This window comes from Battus philenor, unplaced genomic scaffold (genome assembly GCF_028537555.1).
Source record: "Battus philenor isolate CCGP_79_NKW_IND1 unplaced genomic scaffold, ilBatPhil1.0.hap1 SCAF_19, whole genome shotgun sequence".
NCBI lineage: Eukaryota > Metazoa > Arthropoda > Insecta > Lepidoptera > Papilionidae > Battus > Battus philenor.
In genome coordinates this window covers 8,405,250-8,428,258 of record NW_027181681.1, presented here as the reverse complement: position 1 = coordinate 8,428,258, position 23,009 = coordinate 8,405,250, and the positions used below count along the sequence as shown (strand labels likewise).

Here is a 23,009-nt window from a genome sequence, read left to right as displayed (position 1 = left end):
ATATGGAATATTATATAGGTTATTAATGAAATATAAAATTAGAAACAAAAAGTTTAACATTACGAATCATTTGAACCATTGTAATCTATTATATTTTTATCAAGCTGTAGTAACTTTCACAGTACACCAGGAAAAAATTGTGAATGAGACATTACAAAAAAAGTTCTTTATTACGTGTTAAAAGTAATATCTAAAAATTTAATCTTCAAACTTTTCCACTATAACTCCTGGTGTGAAAGGCGGATCACGTACAAGTGTGAGAAGTTTGTCTAATTTAAGTATCTGCAAATAAAGCCGTACATATAACATTAATAACAAAATAAGTTCTATTATTTTTATTATTATTTTTTTTGAAGTTATTTTCAATAATGTATTTCTTAAAAGTTGACATCAAATAAAGTGAATGGAAATACGATGGGTGATCTACATACATGACAAAGTCTAAGATTTTGATTAACAATTCTTTGGGTTTCATTTTATTTACTCTTATAATCGTAAGACAAATCGATACATGTGTAAAACTAAGTAGTGCTTAAATATAAGAGCCTATCTTATATTTGAGCAGATATACTGTATCTATTCTGTCCGCAAAAGTTCTTTCGAGACATTATCACGCGTATCAGAATGATAATGACTTATAATTGTACAGTATTATTTTCAATTATTTATACAAAACAACCAGAACAGGAAAAAAAATTTGAAACGCAAACAGGAATATATAATAAAGCTTACATTTGATTATAAAGGAAAGATAGGGTATTAAAAACATTGTAAAGTTTGACAATATTAAGTTAAAAAATTAGGTTATCTTTAGCAATTGTAAGCGGTCCCGCCATCTAAAAAACATTTTTCTATGACTAGAGCAACATCTTTAAAACTATTAACGTTGGCAACATACTAAAAAAACAGAACCATCTAACATTTTAAGCCTATCTAACGTTTTTGGAAATATTTTACATAAAGTTAATTTACTATTTTAATATTAATTTACCTGCATTGCTCTTTGTGTAATTCCTTGAGCTGCCTTCTTAGGAGGTTTGCACATAACCCGTAGATTAGGTGACAGTTTTACCACGTGGCATGTGCCCCTAAATCAAAAAATTAAACTATCCAAAAAATGTTTTTAACACATGCCCCCAGAGAGATTTGAACTCTCGACCCCTGGTTTACAAGACCAGTGCTCTAACCCCTGAGCTATGGAGGCTCACAGTAGAAATTTGAATTATTGAGATTTATTCAAAATCATTATTTTACGTGTTAATAAGATACCATTATAATGTTATTTTGATATTAAGCTTTCTTTACAATTATATCATATATACAAACAACGGTGTGAAATTTCACAATATTAAAATGAAATATGTTCCCAGCAACACATCTGCACTTATTATAAAAAAATTGTAAATATGCTATTATTTGTGTGTTATTGATTATATGAAAGAATGTTCTCTTTTTTATAAAAGTTGAAAAGAGCGTAGCCCATATTTAAAATCTTACGCGGGTTCTTATGCTAGTCTAAAGTTGTAATATTGTAATGTTCACTTATTTTATTATTGATCTAGACTACACTGCTGGTCAAGTAGCGGGATGCTGATAGCAGTTAGCCGAATCCACTTTTACAGGTAGCTAAGCTGAAGAATTTTTTGGAAGTCTCGGCTCGAGCTGCCGCATTCAATTGTATTACCAGAGTTTGTGTTAGTAAATTCATAGTAAGTGGCTATCATTAGGGCCTACAATACCGAATTATAATCTGAATACCGGTATTTGATATTTGAAATATCTCAGTTGTTATATTGACTTATTAATAAATAATATATGAAATCCAATATATATTGTTCCGAAATGATAGATATTATTTATTGTATTACGTAGAGAGTAGGAGTAGATAGGTACGAAAAACGTGGAAGAAAAAATAAGTACATATTAAATTATATGTTACATTTCACATGTAACAGGCTCGTATGGAATTATGTAATTTAACAAACAAAAAAAAATTAAATTGAGAGTATTTGTGAAATGATATTAATATCTTGCGTTTTGTTTATTAAAGTATGCTCTCAACAAATATAATCAATCGTTTTATCATCAAGCGAGGACGGAATTTTCGTACAAAATAAATTATATTTATATTGTGCATAAATTCAATTTTTATCAACTAATGTAATACCAAAATACGGGTATTTTTACATGAATACCGGTTTTTAATAACGGACAAAAGTCGTCCGAGATTCGGGTATTCGGGATCCCGTAATCCCGGTTTTGTAAGCCCTGGCTATCATCAAAATATTTACTACTCTGAAGTTCTATAACATATTAAGGCCCAAACTATGCAAATATTTAGTAAATTTTATGGTTGAACGGGATCATTGTTACGACTAGAGATGGGTTAGGAATTTTCAAATTTTTAACTAGCGATCGAAGAAGTTCATGAAAAAAGATTTCTAAAATAACTGAAATTAATTATTCTTGTTATTTATTCTATGTATAATCACGTATACAATTGTAAATAAAGTGGGTACAGCTTCGATATTTAAATATTTAGATGCTTATTTCGAATTCGGAATTCGTTAATAAAAACGGTAAAATCGTGAAATGTGAATTATAATACGATTTAAATTTATGTGCTAGCATTGACGCGACAAATGAGTTAATTATAAACAAATACTTACTTTGTATCTCCACAGACGAGAATGGGTAATCTTTTATTAAAATCAATTCTCGTCAACTTCTTACTTTTCTTGGAGACAACAGCTTGTACGCATATAGGCCGATATTTATTAACGTTGAGGTCGAATACATGGACCTGTACAAACGGATATTATTTTTGTTTCTTTATGCACGAGAACCGGTTAAAGTAAATTGTAAAGAACAACGGAACAAGTCATGGTCGGTCAATGCTTTTTGCTTGACCTTTTGTTTCTGAATCTTTGTCCGTTCATGACATAATTACTTTAGTTGTTTTGAACGCCGGACCGGATGAATTTTATAAATTTTAAACTTTAAACCAGAAACTAATCTCCTTCGTCCTTATACGCGATAATTCCACACTGTAATTACGTGGACAAAGCCAGTTTTTTAAAACTTGTACGCAACACAACTTGATGCATCTTAAATCAGTATTTTTCTAGCTAAGAAGTTTCACATAACACACTCGATTGTATGTGCGCTGAAATTGCTCTCCCAGATGATTTAACTAAACTTGATAACATATTTCTAGACAGCCAAATCAAAACATTCGTAAAATATTTTTAAATTGAATTTGTATTTCTTCTTTGATGTAATAGGAAATAAAATGGATTTCTTAATGTTACATATTATTATTTTCTATGAGTACATTCTTCTTTTTCATAAGAAAGAAAGGAAAAGATGTGTAGGTGTATACCCAATAAAATACTATTAAATTTTGTTATTATAATTACCAAATATGTTCGACACAAAAGCACGTGTGAATGCAAAAGTCAATAACCTCTCGAAGAATGTACAATGCACTTGAATTTTTTGTATATGTTGTTAATTATCAATTTAATTTTAGTACAAAAAGGGTAATTATTTCATTCCAACAGTTGGTTAATTTGACGCGCAATTCATTTTTTTTTCCCCGGTCTCTATGTACCATTGACCAGGAATACGTGATCGAATGGTATGCTACCTCTTTGAGAAGGTTTGGGTCGGCCGGCGTTTGCCGAGTCCTAGGAATATTCTAAACTATATCCGTTGCCTTGTAGATGAAACATGAAAAATATTTGTTCCTCGGCTCACTTTTAACATACAACTCTATTACGGGCGGGTATGCGCAGACAGGTAAAAAAGGTCGTGCAGCCATTTTTGTTATAAACCATTTATTAAAAACTCGAATACCTTTCCGTCGGCGGTGCATGCGGCAAAAACTGTGCTTGAGTACGGAGCCCATTTTACATCACCCACTGGTGAGCCCAACTCGAACATAAAAATTGGCTCGCTGTTTCAATAAAAATTATTTCACGTTACTACTAGTAAAGAAAGAAATCGTATCGACGGGACAATAGGTTAAGTGAACCACATAACTGTTACATTGGGAATGCTATCACAGAATACTTGTGTTTATCGTGGTTATATAGCTGTTGATACATCTGCGGGAATAATATTTGTAAAAAAATAAATGTATAATTATTGTCGTCTTATTGCATGCAGCGGGTGTTCTCAGTCCGTCGTCTGCTATAAAGAAGATTATTTTGGCGCCGGTCGGGTACCGCGGTTAAGAAAGCCGCTGATGAAATATAAAGGCTTGAGTAGCAACTACAACTTACTCCCGGCCGTCCTCCCAAATCTTGACCCTCCAGTCGCCCGAGCAGGAGGCATAGATGGCGTTGTTGAAGAAGTTGTAGCTAATGCGATAGACGGGCATGTGGTGTGCTTGGCACGAGCTCACATAACTTCGGTTGTATTTCAGCGTGCACGTGTGGATAGAGCCATCTTCCGTGCCCACGAGGAATATGTCCGGCTTTTCTGGATGGAAGCAGATCGCACTACCGCAACCTACATCATACAAGCAATACAATATTCATAATAAACCTGGCCAAATTATGTACATAAATTAGTCAATATTTTACAAGGTGGTGAATATATTCCAAAAGTTAGCTTTTGTTACGATGCAAATTTGTACCTTTTTGTTTAAATGTAAATCTGTATCGTAACTCGTTCGTAAATACTTAATCATTACTGCAAATTGTCATAAAGAGTTTTTTTTATTAACGTACAGTTGATTGGTAAAATATATTAAATGTAAAAGCTGAATTAAAATAGGCTAAATTAAAGGCTCATTTGCGGTCAGTTAATGTATTGTATACCCTATCCAAAAATCATTGGTTTCAGAAATATTAAGTAGCGTAATGATAATATAGCAAGAAAATGCATTTTCTAAATTCGAATTACTACGCGTTGAGATTAATAATCGTTTACTATTTGTTTATAGTTAAGGTCGCTCAGGGTTAGGTCATCATGGTTATATTTGGAGTTCTATGCCTTATAGTGGACGTCTATTAGCTGATATAATGTTGATGACGATGATTTTTCCCTGCTTGTACTGATTGAACTTATTAGCTTGTTGCATTCCAATTGCAAAAATTTAATTAATGTGATATTTTAGAGTGATTAATATAAAGGTGATTGGTAATAGATTTAAAAGATTTAAAGTTATTTGCTGAAAAAGCTATACATTTTACTCTTTTAAAGTTTTTACGCCTATAACTTATCAACTCGTAAGTAACGGTTAATGTAAACGGAAATTACCTTTGTCACTTAAGGATTTTAAAATACCTTTCTATTTTAGTGTTAAACTAAGCTAAGTCAATAAAAATATTCACAGAGAGGTTTTGTAATTTAAAATCATTTTTATTGAGTTTTATTATTATAAAATATCTGAGTAATGTTTTATATGACACTGAGTAATGTTTTATATGACACATTTCTTATTAAGCTTTATGTAATTTAAAATCATTTTTATAAAGTTTTAATATTATAAAATATCTGAGTAATGTTTTATATGACACATTTCTTATTAAGCTTTATGTAATAAAACTAAGGAATAATTACTGTTGACGGTGATGAGTGTGCCGTCGGGGCCAAGTATCGGCGCAGCAGGCGAGCGCAATTCGATGATGGTGGTGGCACGCAGCTCGCCCGGCATCACCCCCCACTGCACCACGCGACCGTCGCCTGATACCGAGAAGAACGACGCCTCACCATCTATTAGACGAGCGCCCCAACGGACCTTCGAAAAAACAAGAAATGTTTCACGATATTAAAATTCAAAATATATATAAAAGTAGGTATTTATTCGAAGTTTTGAATCATCGATAATCTTAATATTATACGTAATAAGCTATACTGGGACATAAAGGATATGTTGACCTGCTGAAAAGAGCCGGCAATTTAACGTTGCGTTTTTAATAAGATTTAATGGATTCAGGCGTTACATTGCGGAAGTCCATCCTAAATAAGAAAGGACCAATATCTAGCCACCTCCGCACATGCAGCGGTTGCCGTGCATGAAAGTGCACCGCCCGCCAGCCCGCTCGTAAATGCGCATGCGACAGACAATGCAAACTACACAACCGCCACCGTAAATTCACTCAACACGTGTTTCACCCCTCCACGGGGCATCTTCAGGAGTTGTTACACAGATTAGTGCTAACTCGGTGTTTAGCACTAATTGCATTGTCTGTCGCATGCGCATTTACGAGCGGGCTGGCGGGCGGTGCACTTTCATGCACGGCAACCGCTGCATGTGCGGAGGTGGCTAGATATTGGTCCTTTCTTATTTTTTAATAAGAAATTTAACAATCTTTGATGAATACAGTATAATATCAACCATGTTAATGAGTCAACAAAACAAGTTCCACACATTTCGATCAACTAAAAAATATACTTTTAATTCTAGATTTAAAACTAAGAAAAGGAAGGCTAAAGATATTTTGTGAAACTTTATTATACACAAAGGATTTAGGACATAGGCATGCCTAGGATTAAGTAAGAAAAGGACTAAAATGTAGCTACTTTCGCCATGTAGCAGTAGTCGTGCAATAAAGTGCACCGCCCGCCTGCCCGTTTATAAATGCACATGCGGCAAACAATGCAAATTACACAACTACCACCGTTAAATCACTCATCTGATCACTGATTTAGTGGTGTTTTAAAGGTGAGAGTTGTGTAATTCGCAGTGCACTTTATTGTACGATTACTGCTACATAGCAGAAATAGCTTGTAACATTGCGAACGCATTACCTACGATCATAGGTATCATTGAAAATTTAGAAGTTGTATTCGTATGTTTTTTCGTATTACATTAATTAATGATAGTATAATTTATTTTGAATATAAATGAAATTCTAGTTTTTAATAAAGGCCACTAACCAAAAAAGAAAATGAAATCGCATTTAGATACTGCAACATCAAAAATATAACTTTAAGATTAGTCTTATAAGGATCATTGTTCACTGGTTCATCTCTAAAGGCACTTAGCAGTATCGTCATATGGAAATTCGTTCACAATAACAAAGTGATCATAAGTGCGTTAAAGATATGGATAATGGGTTGAAAACGATGCTAGGGTGGGAATGATATTTTGTTGCTGTTTTAAAAAAATGCGACAGTTTAATAAATAAAAAAACATTTTGGTTTGTAGATTTTCGAGCTTTAAATATACTCAAGGAAATCCTAAAGCCTTAATATTGAAACAAATTTTTATTCAATGGTATATTATTTGCATAAAAGGGTAGAAAGAATCGAATTACGTAAAAGTGAATTGAAGCAACCTCCATCACATTAAATACGACTGTAGAAAATGGTACAATTTAGAATAATACAAAGTAGGATGTGGTTAGTGCGGTTACAACCACAGCATCCTTTAGATTTGTTTAAAGGTCGCGTTGTACTGAAGGTAGTAAGTGCTCCTTTTTGAGCTCAATCGAAAAACTGATTAAAATACGTCCCAATGTTTTTTATTAAATACACACACATTTTTAGCATCTTTTCATTCATTTTGGTTTTAGTAGAATATGTATTTAATACTATCTGTATTCTTAAATTGACTGCGCGCAGCGGTATATACTTTGTTACTACGCATGAATTGTATTATGCATAAAGAAATCGTCCGCTTACTTCCCAAACTATACAGTTGTGTTTATCTCGCACAGAATCCGATTTGTACTGGTAAGACGCCTCTAAAGTCAACTGCGCGTTGTACACGCAGACGTTGCCATCGTAGCGGCCTGAGGGAGAGATTTAAAGATCAGTTCAATATATAGAGTTTAACTTTCTGTTTTCATCGCAGCAATATTTAATTTTTTTATTACTTACTTTGTATCATTTGTCACACATTTGAGTGCGTCACGAGAAGACTGGTACAAGAACTTATAATGAGTAAAAGCTGTAATGAAATTGAGTTCCTAATCCGGTGATATTGTAGTACAGTAAAATCGGTAAAAGCGGCCTGAGCCGTTGATTTCCAGGAAGCCCTCTAATAGATCTTCGCTACCTCAATAGAGGTTTTAGGCTAAACGCTCCCAGCGGTCTACTCCTTGGAATTTGCGGTATCTGCAAATACCTCTTGGGCAGCAGTACAAGTCTAGTCAAAAACATAATTAGTTATTTTTTAAATACATTGTTCATGCCTGTCAAGCTTTTGCAGCTTACGACAATTTTAGACGATTTTTTTAATGTAATCACTTTAAACTATCACATGTTTCATATGTAAAAGGAATTTAGACGCCGAATGCACGCCGCTTCCAACGGGTCCTATTGGAAATATAGAAGGGAGGTCTATGTCCAACAGTGGACATCCTATGGCAGAAATGATGGAGATGATATAAAGTTTTTTCTTTTTTATTTACAGATCGTTTTTAAGAGTTTTGTCATTAACAAATGCGCCTAACCAGCAACATATGCTAATCTTTGAAAATAAAAATGAATCTAAAAATGTGCAGCTAATTGTAAAATTCCAGAATGACTTGATAATATCCATTACTTTTCGCCCATCATACTTTCATTGAGGCATGAGAAGGTTCTTATGAAAAGAAAAGCTGTAACTGTAAATATTTAACATCTTACAAAAACGAAAAAGAAGTGTTGGGATGCAACATGACAAAAATAAGTCGTGTTATGTAGGCATTATAATCATACACGTATGACATCTAAACATATTTTCATTGTAATATAATATATATGTTACAGATTTAAGACATTAATTAAATAAAAATGTAATGGCCATGAAAAACCTTTTATATAAATCCATAAAACAGACAATTTAATAAGTTTTGAAAAAATTAAACTAAAATTTATTGAACTGCCCTATTGAAGCTGCTTGTATTTTATAAAAAAATAATCTGATAATTTTTGGTACAATATATTATTCTATTGTGGACGCAAGTATAAGCTGAAATAAGGACCATTACGCTTTCAAGTCTTGATTATTATCCAATCTTAATATGTATAAAATTTAGCATAGATTTACTCACCTACGCATATAAAATAAGGCGTCTCCTTAAATACGTCAAGGCATATGATCGGAGACTCAGTAGTGACGGCATACTCTGGATACGCTGGATTTTTGATGCTGTATAAACAGAGGCAGCCTTCTTTCGGTTGCTTTGTGAAATCCACTGTCAAGACATACAATAATCTTTAGCAAACAAAATACGTGAAATTTTGTAGACGATACTGATTGTAAAGCAAAATATAATTTCATTTAAGGCTCTTTATTGTACGTAACATCTGAATGGATAATATAGTTACAATAATTAAAAAAAAGAAAAGAAAAGAACAAGAAGCGGGCAAGCAACCAGTAAGTGGTATGTAATAGTTTGGAATATGATATTCAATGTAGTCAATAAGACATGCGTATATTAATTTATATATAGTACATAATACATATATTAGAATATATAATTATGAAAATATCAATAAATAAACCTAAAATTACTTCGATGAAGTTCTCTTTTAAAAATTTTATAAAAATAATGATCAGACTCATCATTAAAACAATTGCATCATGAACAATTTAATAAGAATTGCAAATACACGAGAATATATATTAAAAAGACTTTAAGAGACGCTTCCTAACATCGCAATGTTGAACAGTGTCGTAAGAGTTATTTTTCATATATTTTTGATGTACCTGCTGTAAACTTTGTCCACCTGTTGAGTAGACTTCCCAGTCTGCTCTATTGTATTTATTATTATCAAGAGACAGAGTTTTATTATCAGTGAGTTTATCCTTTTGTGTTGCACAAACAATCTCACACTCTTGTCAAAGCGGTTGTGGTGAGTCTCTGGCTGGTTCTAGTGCCCCGCTGCTCTCGTCATGTAGCTCAGTGATTGTCGGAGTCGAAGCGTTCATTTACTGAGTTTTCAATAGCAGTTTAAAAGTGATCTGTCCATCTTGTTGGAGAGCGTCTACGAGTTCATACTTTTTACTTTTTTTTGCCAAACGTTCCGTTGAGTCCACCTTACGGGTGAAATATACAAAGAACTTCAGAATTCGTATTCGCACAGATGAGATAAATAACCTCTATTTTATATTGAGTTCTTTGAGACACAAACATTACAATTTATCAAGTACACAAATTCAAAATAAAGCGTATTCAATATAAATCCATAATTCTTTAAAAAAATATAGATTGACATACACGAGCCATATGCAACGGCAAACAAATCTTGGTAGTGAGGATTCCACTGGATATCGCAGACGGAGTGGTTGCGCATCGGCTCGAACTGGAACTTCCACAGCGGCAGCAACGAGCCCATACCTTCCCGGAACTCGTCCGATGGATCATCCCAATATCGGTAATCCTGAGCTGTATCGAAATAAAATTAAAAAATAACATAAAATCTTATTTAATACACTACATGCGCGGGAGAGAGTCTATATAGAGCTTTATGCATTTCACTATTGTGGTATTGTAAAGGGACGAAAGAGATCAACGGGCGACAACAGTTGTGAACAAATCTAAAGATGCTTCTGCACTACCATTGTAGAAACACGCGCTAGCAACAATTATTCTTATTTAATACAAAAATTAGTCATTATCTGATTTGCTGTCAGCTCTTGAAGTTATTTAATTTGTAATGGAACTTTAAGTGTTTTATCCACGCAAATTTTTTTGCTAATTACGTTACACATTTATTTAATACAATGTTCAGTTGCTCGCTTTTCTCGTTACTTTTTAAATGCAGTATAATTTCCGATAAATATATAAATCCTTGCTTACCGATGTCATCGTAAATATTCTGGTTGACCAGACGTTCTAGTATCGCCCAGGCTTCACGAATCCGTTTTGCCAGCTGCTCATCATGTATTTGCTGAGCTGATTTAGCGTGCTTTTCGGTTTTCTTGCGTAACTGCAAAAACAATATATATTAATACTGATCTATTGCCCTCAAGATGAATCAATTAAATTTATGATGTTGAGACAACGTTAAAAATATCGTATCATCTAATGGCACTACTACACTTATTTACTAAGAATTGTGTTTTCGTCTATCGTCATATCAGCCCATAGCCGCTCATTTCAAGGCACCGTCAAAGATATTTTTGGGAGGATATACCATAATCCTACTGGCAGACAGCTCAGAGATCACAGTATAGTTTTGTGTTACACAGAAGAAAATGCTGCCCATTCTCTGGAAACCTATTAATGAGCAGAGACAAACCTACTGAATTAATGGACAAAGTGTTAATTATATATAACAACAGTCTTCTACCGCCAGGTAACTACTGCTCCCATCTAGTTATAAATGATAATAATCCACAAATACTATTATAATTATAATAAATATTTTTGGATAGTTATATACCAATATTTATTAAATGAGGCTGTTTTTCCTTTACAAAAAGTTAGATAAATGGTAAGCGATACTATTTGCTCAAGGTATGATAATACGATTATAAGATGCGCTATAAAAAGATTTGTAATCCAAAAATAAAAAGTAATTACTCGTTTTGGTTTTTCTTCTTCCTTCTCACGCATTTTCCTTTCGTAATCTTCTTGATAAAAATCGAATATGATGCTTTGAAGAGCAGTTGAGCCGTAGGTACCTCTTGGTGGTGGGATGGTTTGAGTATCGACGGACTAATAAATAAAATGAATTAAGTGAATAAATATAACAAAAAAATAGTTTAGCGATATTTTTCAAAATATTTGTGACTGTTAATTTTTTTTAATAAGGTAGTATATTGTACGTATAAATATTTTTTCATAATTGATATTATCAATTTTTATGCTATGTTACAGGTTGCTTCAACCGTAGCATGAAATATTTTCCCGTGTGTAAATTATACAAAAAAATCTTGGGCACTTTTAGAAAAAAATCGATTGTGTATAATATTTACTCACACGCCGAGGGTAGATATATGTCAGAGCAGCACGTTCGCAAAAATTGAATTGGTTAGCTAACTTCTTAACTCGTGGCTTCACCGTAATCACTTCTTCTTCAGCAGGAGCTGCTCCTTCTTCTACAAATATAGTTCCACAAAAATACGTAAGTATTTTTTATTTTGCTGTTTGTTTTGATTCGCTTCAATTGTAGCATAGTTACGGAATTAATATAGTATTCAATTACGTAGCTAAACTTAAATAATGTACATCGGGGGTAACCTTTTTAATCAATGAGGCAATATAATTTTTTTTTATGGCGGGCTGTAACAACACCTTTATAAATTACTAAACTTTATTTATAGGAAACATTAAAATAAATATCATAGAATTAAAAGAATGAAGATTTCATATACAAAATTTAATGCAAAATAAAAACAAACAACAAAAGGACAGAGAAACAATTTTTTTTGTTTAGTATCTACTGTCATTTCATTATAATTAATTTTTTAACAATATGTTTATGTGAGAAAGTCGATAAATAAACTTTAAATTTGAGTAATGCTTGATGCTTAGTAGTAGTTAGCTTGGTGATTAGTTATAAGTTTAAAAGCTTTAATGGGGCTATAATGCTCATATGCTGTCAATTAATGTAAAGTAAACCCAAAAATGAATGGTTTCAGAAATGATAGATAATTCTTTGATAATATATTGACCTGTTGCAGCCTAAAATATAAAGTAAAATAATGTAACGTATTTTAGTGTTATCATTTTAAGCAAGGTGACTGAAAATAGTTGTAAAAGCTTAATAGGTTTTGCTTAAAAATGAGCTTCACATTCATTCCTTTATCCTTCTACATATGTAATCAACCATCCTGTACTTATTATAAAAAAAGAAAACAAAAATAAGTAGAGGTCTACCTTAATATCGTAAATCTTGACTTGTATGTTTTTATTTTAAAACCATTTTACCGTCCACGAAACATTTTTCTATTTTACCATAGGCTTTTAGATGTAAGAATTTTACTAAACTTTTAAATTTAATTAAATTTAGTCCATAACTAAAGCCCTCTTGTTACTTAAATTATTATGTTAGATGACATCTATTATTAAAGTCAAAATTATTCTACAACCTGTTCGGAGGATTAATGAGTCAGATCTGAGAACAACAGCCGAAAGAAACCTTGCGGCAGTGTATACTTATATAGTTAAATAATAAAAACCTTTTTTTTCTAATTTTATCAATATCTCTTTTTCTTTACGGGGAATTATTTTCATACACTTATTGAGAAGGAACAGTCGATATTTTTACTTACATGATCTAAATAACTTATATGACTTGAATGATAAATAGCAAGAATGACTGCTTTTCCGACGCAACAATCTTGATACAGACATAATACTGTAAAAGTAGCTGAAATAAATTTTACTTCCTAATAGTCTTACTCTCTTCTGGTTCTTGTTCATCTACTTCTTCGGCTGCAGGTTCTTGTTCTCCTTCCACCTCCGTAGGCTCGGGCGGAGCTTCTGCAACTTCTACTTTAGGTTCCTCATCACCCTCTTCCTTTTCATCTGTGATATGACAATTATTACATCTAAAATGTTTCTATAGTTAAAACTGATTAACAATTTTAACTAGTAACGTAAATAGAAAAAAAAAAGGTTTGCAGATACACGGTTAGATTGAAACTTTGTTTTTAATCTTATTGATTTTTTTCATCAAAATGCTTTTAACTTTTTCTATGACTTTTCTTTCTTTATTTCGCACATTAGTTTTTATCGCCTTTACCTAGATTTTTATTTTTACTTTATCTTCTTTCTCTTTTATTTTATAGTTCACACTAGTCCAAAACGTTATTTTAACTAAATTAATTCAACTAAACAGGTTCTATACAGTGAAGTGATTTAATTAAATAGAAAATTTAATTGTAAATCTGACGTTATAAAAATAATTAAAAATATGCACGGATGGTAAAATATATTTGGGAAAATCAACTTCTATTTCGTTTTTATTGGTTTAAGTGCGTGCAACCCCATTTTTTTAAATTTTGATGTCAGTTATACATAAACTTGTCTGAGAAATAAGCATTCATAGTCAATAGTAGCATAGCCTTAGAATAAATTTGTAAGGCTGAATAAGTTTAGCAGTGGTAATTGAGTTTAGTAATAGGAAAAATCGCGATACGACCTTCCCCTCTCACATCTTCGGCCGCTGGCGGTGCAGGCTCTGGTTCTTCTTCTTCTTCTTCTTCAGCAGCAGATTTTTTGACTTTAGCTCGTTTTGGACCAGCGTCATCAAATCCAACCATACCTTAAATTTTAGCCAACATCGTGTCACTACATCTTACATAAAAAATTACAATGATGTGTAAGTATAAATAAATAATTGAATCGTTTTCGGACAGTAAAGTTTCGTACATTAATATATCTTAAAACGCGTACCATGTATCCAAAAATGATGCAAGAAATAATATAATCAAAGAAAGCTAACCATAACCGGCAGCAATTTGCGCTTTGGCTTCATCTGAGTCTTTGCGAATAGCTGTTCCTTGGTAGACGTAAAGTGGATATGCTTTGCCGTAAGCAGGTTTCGGTTTTGACACAAATCTGCCCTGGCCATAATGGTACGCTACTTGATCTGGTACCCATTGGGGGTTTATAGTAGTCAAAATTCGCCCAACTTCTTCTTCGAGGTCCTTTAACAATTGCATTGCGGAAGTTAGGTATTATTTAAATTTGGCGTAACTGAATTTGTAAACAAAATATTATTATTCCTTACGGCCTCGGGAACAAATTCCTGATCATCGGGTTTAATAAGAACACGCGGTTTGAGCCAGTCCAAAGCGTCGTCTTCTACCAGATTTGCGCGTGATTTCGACGCATCTTTCTGAAGGATAATAAAGAAATCAGTACATTACACTCAACATTTCATATTCCTGAATGATTGATCAGCCAACAAAAATCTAGGGAATATGCCTACATCTAGTCGTTGCAAGGTTTTCCCTAGTAGTACCTTTTCGTTGTCAACGTTAAGTGCACGTTTAACCATAGCTTTTAACATTTTGATTAGTTTTTTGAAGCGAAAAGGTAAAGCACGAAAGCACTGAACCGCGGCAAATCAGGCACTGCTGTTGTGTAAACGTTTAAGTACTTCAGTGATTTACGAGTAAATACTCTAGACATTTGCATATTATTTGATAACAAGTCTTTATTGGAGCCGATCATGTAACATGGCTATATATATAACGAAGCATTTTAACAAAGCCAAGCAAGCGTAAACAAATTATTAAGGATCCGTGCGTGAGAGCGAATTCAAATTTGAATGTCTTGTAAACCAAACCAAAGTTAATGATGAGTCGGGTGTACTCGATGGAGAATCATCGGCAGTCATTGTTTAATATAATGTTAATACTTTTTAAAATTCAAATTACACTAAAATAAATTTAACTTAAAATCACAGCATTTGCTTTAGTTCCCAGTGAAGTCATTTTAGAAACTGCATTATATTGCTTTAAAATCACCGTTAATGCATGTACCGTTAGAGCGCAACAAAAATTTCTTCATATTAATTGATCATGTGTGTTCCAAATATTTTATTTGTGTAAAAAACAGGCTTCATAGAAAATTGTAATATAAACAGGACATTACTTATTAAGCTTGGAGATTAATCTCAGAAATTCCGTAGAAAAGTTGAGGAAACAATGTCTATAACTTGGTTTGTTGATGCATTTACATGGTTGATATAATACATATATATGTATACGTCGAAAATTGTTAAATTTAATTTCAAAAGAGCAACTATTTCTGTCGGGCTCTCCTCAGCAGATAAACATTTCAAGCCAGTAATTACTTATTACTTATAATGTTAAAGTCATCGACGATTCAAAACTAAGTGTCAATAAATGCGTACATGATTATATATATTTTGTTTGAATTTAAATAACATTTGAGAAGAAGCTAAATGGTTATTTTTCGTGTATTGATTAAAAAATAATCGAATGATTTTCGATCTAGTGACTTTAATTTGCTAACGGTACAGATTTACTTTCCGTTGCGAGCGTGTCACCAAACTCTAATTAGTATCCGTGTCTGGCGGCAGCTAGTACTGAGGCGACACCACAGTGCCGTGCCGTGTCGTCACAATACTTGCATTAAAATTAGCTGGCCTTATTATTGATGGCGCCATTTCAGTCGCGGTCATTCGTAGCTTACAGTCACTCCTACGCTTTGCCTTTAATGGTTAGCAATTTTAATTAAATTTCACATTATTTATATGCTTTATATCGCTTTTTAAAAAAATCATTTATTGTTATTTTTGAATAACTTTATAAAACCAAAATAAAGTAAATTTCTAATATTTTATTATATGAAAAAGTGAAAATTGAAATTATCCATGACTTCAAATTCAGTGAAAGCTTTGAACGTTACGTGTTGATGAAATAAGTTAGTTAGTTGAAATTAGTTTTGTATTATTTATACTCAGAAAAATAAATACATATAGGAAATTGAAAATGTTATATCTACAATACACTTAGAGACAACCATAAGTACGTTATAAATTAAGCATAAGTACATGAAGCATGAAAAGGAAAGAGGAAAATTTAACATGTTCTTCTAAAAAAGAGACAACTCTCTGAAGCTTCTAAAATGAAAATTTTTTTTAAAAAAATATTTGAGCACTTTTGCTGTGCTATCCGAGGATTAAAAAGAAGACACGCTACACCTGCAACGAACACCCGAGGACGCCACAATACTTGATGCATTGGAAGTGGGGAGTCAACCGCTTAAATACTGCAGTCGTCGTCTTTGAGATATCCTAAAAATCTTTACGAGTTTTCTAGTACTGTACTACATTTTCCTAAAAATAGAAAATTGCAGAGCAGTGAAGAAGACTGGGGAGCTATAAACGAGTTTATGATTGTCTTCCGTTAAATATACGGTGTGTCGCGTGACGTCAGCATAAATACAATAGACTGGTCGATGGCCCAACTTGGTTTTGATAAGAGCCATCATACCAAGTACACGTCAGTGCTTGTGGGAAATTCTCAACTAATACATTTTGTATGGTATTAATTAAATAGAAAACACATGTCGTTATGAAGGCGTCATCCACGGTATATTTAAAGAAACGTTGAGCAGGCAGACTATTTCCCTTGCTGTACGAAAAACGAAAAAAAAGGGAGACCCGTAACATAGAAATGCCGATAAATAAAGGGATCACTACCTGCTGTAGGTCTGATAATAAATAGGAGACGATGAAACTAAAGGTTGTTATTAATCATTTTTTTTCATTATTTTTATGTGTCTTGATGTAGCCAAGTTTTTTTTTATAGAAAAATCGAAAAATATGATTTAAGGTTTGTTAAATTTTAATTTTTCGTAGAAAATGCCGCTAACATGATATATATGTACATAAGGCGATTTGGTGGAATATTCCAAAAATATATATGATACTTTTTGCAGTCGTCAATACAAAATAAAATGTAAAATGTTTACGATATATGTTGAAATATCGTTATCTCAGTACTTGATATAACACTGTGTTTGTTCGTTAATAAAAGCAATCAGGAAGAAAATTATAATAATGCAAAATTAAAGTGATATCCAAATAACACTTCGGATGTTCACGGTCTACAGCAAAAGCACACGAATAATTTTATGAAATAAATAGTCACACTAGAGTTTAATCAATTAGTAAAATAACCTAGTGTACAGTGTAATGCTAACAAACATCTACAGAGGTATAACACAGGGTCACGAGGCATTTTGGCTTTATCATATCAAGCGAACCTGTAAACATGTTTTCCAGTTTCAGTTTTGATATGTTCAGGCCAATACCAAAATCATAATGTCGACGTACACAAACACAAAATGATCGTATTTACAGCAAGTGGCCGTGCCGTTGCTTTTACTCACTCTGAATCTTTTCAGGATCAACCCTATGGATTTCTCCGTAGACCTGCTTCGCCACAGATCGGGCAATCTAACTGGATTACTCATCCCTTGTGGATTAGGGATGGGCATCTAAATCAGTTATTAAACCGTAATATTAACATGCTGATGTATAGATAGTTGTTGGTCAATCCTATTTAAAAATAACTCCCTTTTAAATCCTTAAACTGACTTTTTATAATGTAAAAAGTGATTACGACACGTGTAGTGTCTCGCCACAGATGATTGTTGTAAATTATATAGAATAAACTATAAATATATTTATACCTATTATAATAATAAAATTGTAACTTGTTGTGCATTAACCACATTTTTATTAATGGATACTGTTGCTTACGAGGACAACAATTAACTAGCTGAATTTATAGAGCAAAATGTTGACTTTTATAGGGGATAGTTTAATATTCCAGTGCTTATTTCTATTCATCATTGTCAGTTAGTGCATATTACTGTTATAATTGATTGATTCATTTACGTAGTGTGCTTATGTCGTACGTATTAATAATTAAATATTTTATTTAAATATTTTCATGATTATGGGTTAAAAAGTATGTAAAATAAGAAGAAAAAACTGTAGTAGAGATTGTGTTGCGCTTTTAGATTATAACAAATCTGGATTTTTTTAGAACATCTAAATTTTTTAATACATTATTTCTTACCTTAAGAAATAATGTATTAAAAAATTTAGATTTAATAAAAAAAAAAGACAAAAGTTATGAATAAAAAAATTAAACAGATTGTTTTCAATAGAAATGATTTAGGTAAGATTTAATAACATTTTTTACATTTTAATCTGCAGCGTATTTAAGATGCTTTCTTTATTGATGAGTAGTTATTTGTTATTTATCTGTAATATATATTTTATTTATAGTTAATGTACGTGCGGTGACAGTATACAATGCTGTGTTATTTGATAGTGTATTAGAAACATTTATTACTGTTAGAAAAGAAAAATTGTGTGAAGCGCCGCTGCAATTGTTATTGTAAGAAAAACATTTTGATGTTATTTTAACTATAAACTACCAACGTTTGGCAATAGTCAACGTAACGTATATATTTCTCAAATCAATGCCACAGATCGGGCAAACTAACTGGATTACTCATCATCTTGTGGATGGGAATCAAAATCTAATTATGTGAAAACATGGATAGATATTGGTCAATGGTTTTCAACCAAATGACGAATTCTATTCAAGTTCGACATAGAATCGAAGGCAAGTATACTCTTTGCATAATAAAAGATTTTTTCAAAATGTACTTTAATTTAATCTTAATTAGGACAAGTTCTGATTAATACGAAATGTATTTAAATTGTTCCTATTTGCAAGTAAAGAAAGGAGCTGTTGCGATATTTGAAATAAAATGTTATGTATAAGAGACATTATGTTGACCTTTACATTCACTGAAACCATTAACGTTATAATTTGTTCCAAAAATATATTTGTACTGCAGTGTTATTAAAATTTAATAAAATCTCATACCTTCTTTGGAGCCATACTAAACCTCTACATTCATTAAATGGAACACCTATTTGCAAAATTATCTAGTTCTTGAAACTGAAGTTTAATAACAATAGTTTTAAAAATTGACAAAATATTGTAGATGGCAAATAAATAGTGCGCGCGCATACTTTGGTTGTCATGGTTACGGAGGGAGGGCTCCCCTAGGATATCGCTGAGTAAGGAGGTTTAATACGTCACTACTTTGCTCCTATTCTATATTGCCGGTATTGTGAAATAATATTGCAGTATTACGATACAGTTTCCGTAAGTGATTTATTGTGCAATTCAATTATTAGCATGTAAATTATTATTGATTGTCTTCGATATCTTTTAACAGCGATAATGTGTTAGTAGACGAAGAAGTGAACAAGGTGTGTTTAATAAAACAAAGGTTATGGCGAGCAACCTTAAATGTCACGAGTGCTAAAAATAATTATGCAGTGATATATCTGTTTCATTGTTCGAATCCGTTCATAAGTCCAAGTGTCAGAATGTTAATCATTACTGGTTGTATCTAGTGTCACGCCTCCTATTTGATTCAACACAATCAAAAATAACTAACGTTATGGTTTAACTATTTATTTATCATATACAAATTCTGATGCATATATTATATAAATAATGACCTTGTTACCTCGTACCACGTTCTATTCATGTGAAATGAAAGGAAATATTAGTGGGCTATTGATTTTTGTAACAATCGTATGGATCAACACATTTTCTCACTTCAGAGTTGAACGGCTATGTATAAAATGTTATTAAAGCATCACACTTGTACGTAATTTATTGGATTATTAACATTATAGTGTTGAACAAAATTAATGTTCTTCTTTATTTATTTATTTATTTATACACGAAAAAAATAACTGACATAAATACCTTTCTTGTGTTTATTATTACATATTTCATTAAAATGTTTCTTAATTCCTTGGTTACTATTCTACAATTATTATTATCAAATTATTTACTGTATTTTAATAATAATCATAACTCACCAAGCAAACATATGTTCACCCGTGTTTGATTATTCACTGTTACATTATTTGTTATTCATCTAATTAATATATTAAAAAATATTTTTTAGAGTGCGTTACGCGATATTAAACAGGCAAACTGGCGGGGGTGGAAGAGATTCAGGTCGGGCTGCTAGTCCCATTGTTCTCCGAACGGGAAGACAGTGGGATCGATAGCGACGAGGAAGACCCTTTCAGAAGGCTGGTCCGTCAACGTGGAGTGGACCTTGTATGCATTAGCGCTTTTTTGGTTTTTAAAATATGTTATAGTATTCAATCAAAGTAAAAAGTAATACATACATTAGTTTGACGTTATGGCATTAACGAAATTTTATTAACATAAAATTTTAACAAGCCTAAAATAAATAGAAATCAGGTACTTAATAAAAATCTTTGTTTTTTTCCAGTTTGTTAACACGAGTAGCAGTGAAGAAGATTTAATCGGACTTCAGCCATGCGGTAGATACAGCGACAGGAATAATTCGGTGAGGATTTAATTCCTATGTATTGTTAGTTACGAAAACGCAACTTTCCAAAATATCTTGGTTTTAGAAATTTATATTTTCAGTTCCGTAAACAGATTTTTAAAGTGGCTGACGAGCCCCATTAATTTAACAATAAAAGGCAAATTTTATTAATATACTGGATTTATATGTCGTATTGTTTTAAGTCGGATGGTCAGGCGCGCAGACTAGAAGCTGTGTCAGATTTTGTACTATAAAATATCATGCAAAGATCAAGAGAATTGAAAAAAAAAAAAAATCTTCGGTTGTTCATGATAAACAAAAATTAATTGTTTGCACTAAAATGTAATAAAATAAAACAAAAATCAAGGAAAATTTCATGTAGCGCTTAAATTGAAATTATAAATTTATGTTGAAGCGTAAATAAATAAGTAATATGAATAATAATAAAACTTTATCAATACTAAGTTTTAATTTTTTAATTCTTAGAATTGTGTCTTAAAATATAAATGTAATAATCCTCTAGTTGAAGTTGTTGATAAAAAAACTAAATATTACTGTAAAAAAGAAAGCGTAAATGCGGTACAAAATGCAAATATTCTTAAAACTGCCTTTGCAGCATTATTTTTGTCTATTTTTGTAGACAGATATGGAGGACGGTTGGTCGGACTCGCCCGAGGCTGAAATTCCTTTGGTGCCGTGCCGTGGCAATTCTCCGTGTCACGGACCTTTGAACCCGCCGCTGGAACAACAAATCAGCTCTGATCGTTCGTCTCCACCGCTGTACGAAGTGGAGCTCACCGCTTCGGATGAAGAAGAGGACACATCCATCGTGGAACTGGTTATACCTATACAGAACTCGCGGTACAAGAAAGTATCGCCATCATCGCCTTTTCAAACGTTTATGCTTAAAATCTGTAACTTCTTCTGTTGGGCTAGAAATTTTTAATGTTGCCAAATTGCTGCCAAGTTGCCAAGTAATGTTGCCAAGTTGCATTAAGGACAAATAAGTTAACATGACAATCATGTCGGTTTCACGTCATGTTTTAATTAAATATACTTGATGATTAACAGACTTATATGAAATGAATATATATTTTAGTTATATATTCTTAAGCAGTGACGAAAGGAATAAATTGGCTCTGTTTAAAATTCACTAGCCGAATATTTTTTTTAAATATATTGCTTCTCTTGATTTATCAAGAAAACGTCATTCCGTTCTACTGGGGCTTTCCATTCGTTATTTATTTTAAGCTATCAAAAGAAAAATTAAATAATAATGATTTTTTTAAGTTTAATCTAAAACAATTTTAATTGATTTAATATTCATTGCTAAATAATAATCATTAAACGATTTCTATCAATTATCAATTTGCATAAAGTGCGTTAAATTTAATTACAGGGTAACAAAGGGATTTAATATTTATGAACTTTTTCTACAATTAGCAGCACATTGCAAAAGCAAACGTTGAGAAATGTTAATATCGTTTTAATATTTAAATGAAATTCTTTTAATTGGAAAAATATTTTATAAACTCAATGGAGGAATGAAAAGTTTATCTAGTTAAAGATTTTCATTAAAGAAATTAAGTAATTTGATTATTTTTAGTTTATATTAAAAATACACAATTACGTAATTATTGTCAATTTTAGGTGTCTTGTTAATAAAAAATACTATTAAATTATGTCAATCTATCGTGTTATACTCTTTTATAAAAAATATAATATATATACTATAAATTATCTTCTACCACTTTAAACCACATAAATTCAATACTTTCATAGCCTATTTTTATGTCGTTAATTTCATGAACGAGACTGACTTGGCCAAATTGTACTTTTAATATGCAATGATTGTATTTTTATACATTTATGTTTAGCTTTATTAAACGTTTAATATAATTTATTTATGAAACCAAAAGAATTCTGGTATTGTAACTATGATAATCCATTTGTTTTTCGTTGTTTTTATTTGTTCATTTTATAATAAATTTAATGTACATAAGTTAATATAAAAGTTGTTTAAAAATGTTATGTTTATAAAATTAACAAAAAGTTAATAAATGTTTAAAATTAAATTTTCAGGCAGATAGCTCTGTAGAAGGGTTTTTTAAGTTTCTAAAGTTTCACTTATTTCTTAAGAGGATTTTTAAAAATATTTGTAGGATAAGTATATGTCTTAATTTATCAAACCCACAAGTCGAACATAAGTTCCCTACCTAGGTTTCT

At 31.8% G+C, this 23,009-nt stretch overlaps 1 protein-coding gene, 1 long non-coding RNA gene and 1 other non-coding gene across 3 annotated transcripts; 1 reads left to right on the top strand and 2 right to left on the bottom strand.

Annotated features, from left to right (window-relative positions):
* Positions 1–198: 198 nt before the first annotated feature.
* Positions 199–14,910, bottom strand: LOC137921687 (dynein intermediate chain 2, ciliary). Its single transcript, XM_068764498.1, has 17 exons — positions 14,863–14,910; positions 14,629–14,736; positions 14,341–14,545; positions 14,038–14,160; positions 13,296–13,421; positions 11,871–11,989; positions 11,472–11,606; positions 10,746–10,875; positions 10,164–10,331; positions 8,994–9,137; positions 7,639–7,748; positions 5,572–5,749; positions 4,287–4,515; positions 3,859–3,958; positions 2,670–2,803; positions 992–1,088; positions 199–282 (listed from the first exon to the last, which is right to left on the bottom strand). Exons 1-17 carry the CDS (start codon positions 14,908–14,910, stop codon positions 199–201), a joined length of 2,238 nt encoding a protein of 745 aa, XP_068620599.1.
* TRNAT-UGU (transfer RNA threonine (anticodon UGU)) lies at positions 1,132–1,204 on the bottom strand. Its single transcript has one exon. It is a non-coding gene; the product is annotated as a tRNA-Thr (tRNA).
* A 4,606-nt stretch (positions 14,911–19,516) lies between the features above and the next one.
* Positions 19,517–21,918, top strand: LOC137921581 (uncharacterized). Its single transcript, XR_011107483.1, has 4 exons — positions 19,517–19,567; positions 20,388–20,545; positions 20,724–20,801; positions 21,424–21,918. It is a non-coding gene; the product is annotated as an uncharacterized lncRNA (long non-coding RNA).
* Positions 21,919–23,009: the final 1,091 nt, after the last annotated feature.